Genomic DNA, 10,000 nt, shown 5'->3' with positions numbered 1-10,000 from the left:
CCATCCCGGTGGGGAATATAAACGCCATGAAACCAGGAAACCAGCCCTTATGAATCAATATGACTCGATAAAATTTCTATATTTCATAACAATGTTTTAATAACAGCATGACTGTGTAGTCTTATGTAAATATCAAAAGGTGGGGTGGGGGATGGAATGCTTAGGATTATGTTTCGGCGTTGTTGTTGTTGCTGTATATATCAGCAGTTTGATTTTTGTGGGTGATCCGTCTGCTATTTCTAGCAGATTAGTTGACCAGACAGAGGCCCTCATGTTGCTTCGTGGTGGTGGTGGTGGAGGAGGAGACAGTGGCCAAGGCAGTGGGCGTAATGAGGAGGAGGAGGGCAGGGCAGGGCAGGATAAGGAGGGGAGGGAGAGGGTGATAGCAATGGGGGTGGGTTTGATGATGATGAGGAGGAGGAGGATCGTTATGATGATGATGATGATGAAGAGGAGGAGGAGGAGGAGGAGAATAACGGCACCGATGACAAGGATGAAGATGAGGAGGATGTGGAAGAATTATATATATATATATATATATATATACACACACCCATCTATATATATATTTTTTTATTTTAAATTTAAATATTTATTTCAAAACTAAAGATATCATAATATCACTTGTACTGAAAGATTGTTCATTAGTTGAAATGACTGTGATAAATAAACAATGACAACTACTACAACATCAACATCAACATCAACATCAACAATCAACAACCACCCCTCCTCTTCTGCCTCTCGAAATATCACAAGTGGGACGGTTTCTATTTCAGTTTCTGAGTTGAACTTTCAGTAGAAAGTGGGTATGTCGTCATCATCATCATCATCGTCATCATCATCATCATCATCATCATCATCATCAACTATCATCATCATCTGCAACATCAACACTATCATTATCATCATCTTCAATATCATTATCATCATCATCATCATCATCATCATCATCATCATTTTCAACATCACCACTATCATCGTCATCACCATCATCATCATCATCATCATCATTATCATCATCATCAGTATTAACACTATTATTATCATCATAACCCGTACTACCACAAACCACCACCACCACCACCACCAAAAACAACAACACAACCATCATCACCCCAATGACAATAGCAACAACAACCATTTTTTGTGTTGCTTCTTTCTCAAGAATGCTAGATATATATATAGATATACATACATACATACATACATATACATATACATATATAAATAAACATTGTTTTTCTTTTATTATTTTCTTCTATAATCACAGTTAATCCCAACTTAAGTCCTACAAAATATAAATGAGTTTTGATGAAATGAAGACAGCGCTCTCAAACCGAGGGATTAGTGTAGTCTAGGTCTGCTGCAGCTCTTTGTCTACGAGAAGTTTCCCACCGAATCCAGCTTTGAGAGGTCATCCTAGAATTGACCCCACCGTCAATAATTTGCTTCTACGTAATCCTGTTTTTCTGAGTAACCCAGTTTTGGGAGATTTGCCCTCTTACTTCATTATATATTCCCTCAAAGTACCCTTTCCATTTGAAAAAGTCTTTCTTTGACTTGCCAGTCACAAATATATATATATTTCCTTTCCTGAGCGTCCAATAATACTATCCATATCACGTCCTCACTTTGTTCTTTTTTTGTTTTTTTGTTATTGTGTTTTTGAACTATATATATATATATATATATATATATATATATATATATATATATACATATATATATACATATATATATATATATATATATATATATATATATATATATATATATATATATATATATATATGTATATATATATATATATATATATATATATACATATATATATACATATATATATATATATATATATATATATATATATATATATATATATATATATGTATATATATATATATATATATACATACATAGGCGCAGGAGTGGCTGTGTGGTAAGTAGCTTGCTTACCAACCACATGGTTCCGGGTTCAGTCCCACTGTGTGGCACCTTGGGCAATTATCTTCTGCTATAGCCTCAGGCTGACCAAAGTCTTGTGAGTGGATTTGGTAGAGAGAAACTGAAAGAAGCCCGTCGTATATATATATATATATATATATATGTATATATGTATGTATGTATGTATGTGTGTGTATTGTTTGCTTATCTATGTTTGTCCCCCACCCCCAATGCTTGACAACTGATGCTGGTGTGTTCAGCAAAAAGAGCCCAATAGAGTAGGTACCAGGCTTACAAAGAATAAGTCCTGGGTCGATATGCTCGACTGTAGGCGGTGCTCCAGCATGGCCGCAGTCAAATGACTGAAACAAGTAAAAGAATAAAAGAATATGTGTATGTGTGTGTGTGTATATGTGTGTGTCGGTGTTGGTGGTGGTGGTGGATGTGGTGGTGGTGGTGATGGTGCAGAGGGGGTGGGAGGACTCCCCTTCTAAACCAGGTTTTCGTATGGGTCAAAGAATGCTATCTAAAACATTATCTGAAGGTTTGGTGTTTCTCATTAGCCTCTGTCCCCTTTTTTATCATCAACAAGGGATTTTGTTTTTTTTTAAGCCTATGCCCTATTTTTTTTTTCTTCAGATATCTCTCCTGTCATCATTGTTGTCATTCTTATTATTATTATCCAAAATGCCTTGTGGTATTTTGGCGATCTTTATGCTCTGAGTTCAAATTCCACCGAGGTCGACTTTTGCCTTTCATCCTTTCAGGGTGGGGTCGATAAAATAAGTACCAGTTGAGCACTGGGGACGATGTAACTGACTCCTTTCCCCATTCCCCAAAATTGCTGGCCTTGCGGCAAAATTTGAACCCATTATTATTATTATTATCAATTCTTTCAATTTTGTTTCCATTTCTTGCTGAGTGTCTTCCCAACACCTAGGGCAAAGAAACTCACTGGTAGGTCATTAAAATAAACATGCCAGATTGTTCATTTACAAAGTCATGTGATAGGGAAAAAAAAGGGGGAAGAGAGACAGAGAAAAAGGAGTGGCTGTGTGGTAAGTAGCTTGCTTACCAACCACGTGGTTCCGGGTTCAGTCACAATCACATTATGAAATTCTCAAGGCTTTGAGATAAATGAATATTACATTTGGCAGAGTGATCTCAACACTAAAGGGTTAAAACAGTTTATCTAATAGCAGTTGTTTAGCTCCAGATCAAATCTGACTAAACAGACCTAAAAGACGTTCCAGCCTTGGCTACCTTGTCTTTATCTCTTGCTTGGTTTTTGTTTACAATCACATTCTCACATTCTATCCAGAATCACATTACATTATTCTATGCGTCTTTCCATTCTAAAGATAGTCGGTTGGAGATATGGTTGCTATTTCTAGCACAACTTATGGTCATATAAAGGTTCCCCCTCGTAGTATTTATATACATATGTATAAGATTTGTTTAGTTTAACTATTCTTGGCAAACCCAAACAAACAAAAAGAAAATAAAAAAAACCAACAGACAAAATATAAAAAATAAAAACAGCTATTAAAAATTCTATAAATGGAATTTCTTAACCTTTAAATTTCTTGTAAACCATTTTTGTCTCTTGTCTTTTTTGTCTTCTATCTCCTCACCCCCCCCCCCAGCTTATGTTGCTTGGAGGGGAAGAGAAGGAGGGTTGAGGGGGCTCTGATAGGAAATATAAGCCACATTCTTCATTCTGCTGCATATATCTGGACCAGTGACATTTTAAAATACACGGCAATGTGTAGAGTCACATGAAAAAAAAAAAAATTATACATGTGCGTGCGCGTGCGTGTGTGTGTGTGTGTGTGTATGTAGGTATGTATATATGCATGTGTGTGTGTATATGTGTGTTTGCAAGAGTGAGAAGGGTATATACATGCATATGTATTTTTCTCTAAATGAATGTGTGTGCACATGTATATATATATATATGCATGTGTGTACACACGTGTGTGTGCCTGTGTTGCTGTGTATATATATGTGTGTGTGTGTGTGTGTGTATATATATATATATATATATATATACATACATAATACATACGTACATACACATATATATATATATATATATATATAGCGAGAGAGAGAGGGGGGATTAATTACAGGATTCATTAGAATCTAAGTGCATCAACCTGTAGGATGCCAGGGTCTGGCTGGGTCCCACAACAGTGAGTTCACAGGGAAGTAAAACAATTAAGAGGTATCGTGTGTTGGTAGTATATTGTAGGTAAGTATAGACGGAGGCCCCAAATCCACACATGAAACCGACTCTGAGTCAGATCCATCGTGTGTGTGTGTGTGTGCAGCAAAAATATCACAAAAACTGTTACTCAGAGTTTCACGTTCCTGTTCATTGTAAACAAAACTGTTTGACGAATGGGAACGTGAAACTCTGAGTAACAGTTTTTGTGATATTTTTGCTGCTTTTTTAATAAAGCATATTACTCTACCTCTGGTATTTGAGTACTCTTTTTTCCACCTTGTTGCACATTTATGTGCTTACTCTGGTCTATATATATATATATATATATATATATATATAGAGAGAGAGAGAGAGAGAGAGAGAGAGAGAGAGAGAGAGAGAAAATCAGAGAGGCAAACATATGCATGTGTGTATATATATATATAAATATATTTCCATATGTGTGTGTGTGCATGTCTGTATGCATTGTAAAGAATGCAATCAAATTGAATAATTAATTAACTTGTTAACCCTCACTCAGAATAATATTCCAGGAGAAATCCTAACCATAATTTACCACTTTTCAAAATCATCTGAAATTGTCATCTGTTCGTATGCGTGTGCGTCTCTAAACGTTTCTAGCTTTGTAAGTGTGCAAGCATGTATGCGTGTGTGTGTGTGTGTGTGTGTGTGTGTGTGTGTGTGTGTGTGTGTGTGTGTGTTTGTGTGTGTTTGTGCATCTCTGTATGTGTGTATTTGGACGGTAAGCAATGTAATACAAGATTCCAATATAAATTTCATTATATGTAATTACACAAGATCTCTTGTAATATTTAACCCTGCCACTTCAGAATCTTGTAGTGAGTGTGTAAGTTAAAGACGTAATTAAGCTGAAGAGGGTAACTGTTGTTTTATTACAATAGACATACATAAGGGAATGAACTGGCAGAACCATTAACATGCTGGATAAGATTTCCTGATTCAGGCTATCTCTGCAAGATTTTCTATAGAAATCAAAGCTGCTACTGATTTTCTTACAATGTTTCGTATCCGAGACGCTTGATGTAGACAACAATGAGGTCAAAGATGATAAATGAATACTGTGTGTGTATACCATGTTTCGGGAGTTTTTACTCCTTCATCAGCACCCATCCAGCCCATTTATCATCCACAAACACATTGCTTAAATGGTCAATAAATAGAGCTGTGTAATTGTTATAGGATATACCATATTTTAATGTGTATATGGAACCCATTTTTGTCCAAAATTAGGTTAAAAAAATATGGGAGTTTCTTACAAAACTATTTTTTCCAAAATTTTAAGCCCTCCAAATTAGGGGGTTCTTTATACCCATTAAAATACGATAATTTTTATAGAAATTATAACTAACACTGATTTTGTTATGGTGTTTCATATTGTTCCATACATGTACTCCATTTATATTGTACTCTTGTACTTAACTCCTTTCATATCTACTACATTACTGCTTCTGTCATTGAATTCTTGTACTCCATGCATGTCTTGTACTCTTGTACTCAATTCTTTTACGAACATATCGTCACTTGTGTCATTGTACTCCCTTACTATTTTCATATCTACATGGTTGCATATCAGAGCTGTACTCTCATACTCAATCCAGTATCGTTGTGAAACTCTTGTACTCCTTTTACATCAACTGTATTCTCTTTGTCTTTGCAGTACTCCAGTACTCTTTTTTTCATATTTAAATTATTTTTATATTATTTTACATTTACATTCTTCCCTACATTATCATTGAACCTGTCGTTGTCGTACTTTGAAAGTCCCGGGCCCAACCCTTCCTCGCACCAACTAACGCTACCATCAGTGCCATGGCCTACCTACGTCATCATTAATACCTCTAACAATACTACCACAGCAACCACCACCATCACCACAGCTGCTTCTACTATAACCACTAACATTACTATTTTTACTAAAGCAACCACCACCACCACCACTACTACTACTATTGCAACTACAACCACTAAAGTTACCGTTACTACTAAAGTAACCACCACCCACACTACCACCACCACTACCACTATTACTACTACTGCTACAACTACTACTACCAACAACAACAATGTTACTATTACCATTAAAACAACCACCACACCACCATCACCCTAACCCCTTAAGCACCACTACTACTACTACTACTACAACCTCCAACATTACTATTACTACTAAAACAATCACCAAAACTATCACCAACACCACCACCACCACCACCACCACAACCACCACTGCTGTACTACTACTATTACTACCACCACCATCGTCACCACCACCACTACTACTATCACTACAACTGCTACTACTGCTATTACTACCTCTACTGCCACCACCACCACCACCACCATTATTTAGCTCCATATCTCATGCCAAGACTACTAATATCTTTATATATTTCTCAGTCTGCAGTGGAATTAAATTCCTTACAGAATAGCAGCAATAAACAGTAGAGCTGTCTCCCCCCCCCACACACACACCACACCACACCTTTCTCCTTCTCCTCCCTGCCACTCTTCTTCTTCTTCTTCTTCTTCTTCTTAGCATTGGGTAGATGTATCATGTTACACAGCAACCCTAGCTTAGAAACCTAGTACTGTCTCATATTGGTGTCATATTACATGCTCCAGCATGTATGGAGAGAGAAAGAGAGAGAAAGGAGGGGCGGGAGAGAGAGAGAGAGGAAGAGAGAGAGAGACAGAAAGAGAGAGAGGGGAAAGACAAAGAGAGGGAGTCACAATCCTCCCTGCTCTTTTTCTTTATATCTTCCTTCTTGTGTGTCTTCATTTTTTTCCTCTCTCTGCCTGTCTCTCTCTCTCTGTCACCCTCTCTCTCTCTTTCACACACACACACGCACTTACACACACATATATACACATACATACATGTTCACAAGTACATTTACATATATACATATATTCTTTTATTCTTTTACCTGTTTTACTCATTTGACTGTAGCCATGCTGGAGCACCACCTTTAGTCGAACAATTCGAGCCCAGGACTAATTCTTTGTAAGCCTAATACTTATACTAGCGGTCTCTTTTACCGAACCGCTAAGTTACAGGGAAGTAAACAAACCAACTACGGTTGTCAAGCGATTGTATGGGGGATTAACACAGACACACAAATACATACAAATATACATACATATATTTTGCCGGTTAGAGAACCATCTTTTCTTAGTGGTCAGACCATATGGGGTCTACATCTAGCATAATGGATGTCCACTTAGTGGTCATCCCTCTTATATGTACATCTACCTATATATATATATATACATATATATATATATATATATATATATATATATATATATATATATACTTTGGGCTTCTTTCAGTTTCCATTTACCAAATCCACTCACAAGACTTTGGTCAGCTCGAGGCTGTAGTAGAAGACACTTGCCCAAGATGCCACATAGTGGGACTGAACCCAGAACCATGTGATTGGGAAGCAAGCTTCTTACCATACAGTCACTCCTTCTTTCCATACAGTCCAGTGTTACCCCTCTCCAGCGCTACCCCTCTCCAGTGCTACCCCTCTCCAGTGTTACCACCTCCCACCGAATTTCCACAATGTTTATCCAACGTATTTCATTTTCTGTTGTTTTGGTTTTTTTCTCTCCCCTCAGGGCAAAGTAGAAGCGGAATTACATTTACTGAGTACGGAAGACGCTGAGAAACATCCTGCTGGCCTTGGACGTAACGAGCCTGACCCACTAGAGAAACCAAAGTAAGTAATTATTCATAATGGTGGTGGTAGTAGTAGTAGTAGTAGTAGTAGTAGCAGTTGTAGTAGTAGTAGTAGTAGAGTTGTGTTCTTTGATGTTGACAGAAACATCTTTTATAAGGAGCTGTTATTATTATTGCTTAACCTCAGGGTAGCATTGATCGAACAGACAGGGTCCTCAACCACAGCACCACACACCAGTACAGGGCCATGGACCATTTGGTTATGGACTGCAAAGAGGCAATAAATTTGTTTAATTTTATTTCTGTTTTATTGACCATTACAGTTTGTAGTGTGTTTTTGCATTATATATATATATATATTATATATATATATTATATATGTATTATATATATGTAATAGTCATGTATTATACGTGTAATATATATGTGTATTATATGACAGTGAGCTGGCAGAAGCGTTAGCATGCTGGACGAAATTCTTAGCGGCCCCACAACTAGATGCATTACATTTGACAGAGAGTAATCTGAATGCTGAAGGGTTAACCTTTTCGTTACCATATTTCTGTTGAGGTGCTCTTTGTGTTTCTTTCAATTAATTTTAAATATAACAAAGAATCTAATAAAATAACTTCGTTATCATTAAGCTAGTGTTAGGAACATAAATTGTAACTAAGGTTTGGTGAAAGATTTTAATTCAAAGCTTATGAAAACAAGACATTTGTGCTACAGAACCAGAGCTGGTTTCAGCTGGGTTGGTATCAGAAGGGTTAAATATAACAAAGAATTTAGTAAAATAACTTAGTTATCGTTCAGCTAGTGTTAGAAACGTAAATTGTGACTAAGGTTTGGTGGAAGATTTTAATTCAAAGCTTATGAAAACAAGACATTTGTGCTACAGAGCCAGAGCTGGTTTCAGCCAGATTGGTATCAAAAGGGTTAATGATTGACACAGACAAGAGAGTAAGAATGATGGTGCACAACTCTTCTTCAGTTTATACAAAAATCACCAGACATGTCATCAGTCATCCTAAGAGATGACTAGATGTTCCTCATCACTCTGACAGATGAACAGCTATAACCAGGTCACCAATACTTATTCCACTAAAACCTCCTATAGACTCTGCTAGTGTGTCTATGGCATGGTCATTAGTGAAGGCACATAACTTAGTGGTCAGATGTATTCAGTTCACAGTTGTTAGGTCGTCAGTTCGATACTCAGTGGTGCATTGTGTCCTTGAGCAAGACACTTTATTTCACACTGCTCCAGTCAATTCAGCAGCCAAAAACGAGTACCTACTATATTTCAAAGGGCTGACCTTGCCACATTCACGCTAAATCTCCCCGGGAACTATGCTTAGGGTACACATGAGTGTGGAGGCTGAGCCACTTGCATGTTGATCTCATGAGCAGGCTGTTCCATCGATCAAAGCAACTGGAACCCTTGATGTTGCAATCTGTTACGACATGGTTTCTGATACATTATACAAGTGTTTGTGATAGGTCTGTTCTTATAGGCTAGACCAGGGGTCCGCAAAGACAAGACAGGGGGTCCGTGGACAGCAAATACTTTTTATGGGCAATTTGATTTTATATATGTTTTTTAATCGAAATCTTTTAATTGACAATAAACCTATTTGTTAAATACTGTTAAATAAATAAATGTAAAAATATATGTTATTTTAAGCAAATATTTATGTATAAATTTCATAAGCATTTATAAGGGGGTCCCTAAGGTAAAGCCTGAAATATAAAGGGGTCCGCAAGTCAAAAAGTTTGAAAACCCCTGGGCTAGGGGACAACATCTGGTTGTCCCTCAATGCTGTTCTATTACTACCCTTTTCCTTTTAAATCTTCTTTATCCAATAATCTTTTTAACACTTTATCTTTCTCTTTCTTCATTCTTCAGCCGGCCAGACTCATCATTTATTTGGTTTCTCAACCCACTGAAATCAATCCGGTACATTCTATGGCACAACTACAAATGGATGATTTTGAAAATTATCATCTTTATCCTGCTTGTTTTAGTGTTGGCTCTATTTTTCTATTCCATGCCTGGTTACACAGTCAAGAAGATGATGGGTGCGTGATCAGCATATACTGTTCCAACAACCACCACC

General features: G+C 37.0%; 1 protein-coding gene across 15 annotated transcripts in view; it reads left to right on the top strand.

Annotated features, from left to right (window-relative positions):
* LOC106870412 (otoferlin) overlaps positions 1–10,000 on the top strand; it is a 532,367-nt gene that overhangs the window by 521,747 nt on the left and 620 nt on the right. For all 15 annotated transcript variants that reach the window (XM_089340507.1, XM_089340505.1, XM_089340502.1 and 12 more), the window contains 2 exons: positions 7,823–7,923; positions 9,790–10,000. The exon at positions 9,790–10,000 is cut by the window's right edge. In XM_089340507.1, the coding sequence (XP_089196633.1) occupies positions 7,823–7,923; positions 9,790–9,970 (282 nt within the window). In that variant the 3' untranslated portion in view covers positions 9,971–10,000. The remainder of the gene's footprint in view (positions 1–7,822; positions 7,924–9,789) is intronic.

Source organism: Octopus bimaculoides, chromosome 23 (assembly GCF_046866305.1).
Source record: "Octopus bimaculoides isolate indiv1 chromosome 23, ASM4686630v1, whole genome shotgun sequence".
Taxonomy (NCBI): Eukaryota; Metazoa; Mollusca; class Cephalopoda; order Octopoda; family Octopodidae; genus Octopus; species Octopus bimaculoides.
This window is presented reverse-complemented; position numbering and strand designations above follow the sequence as displayed.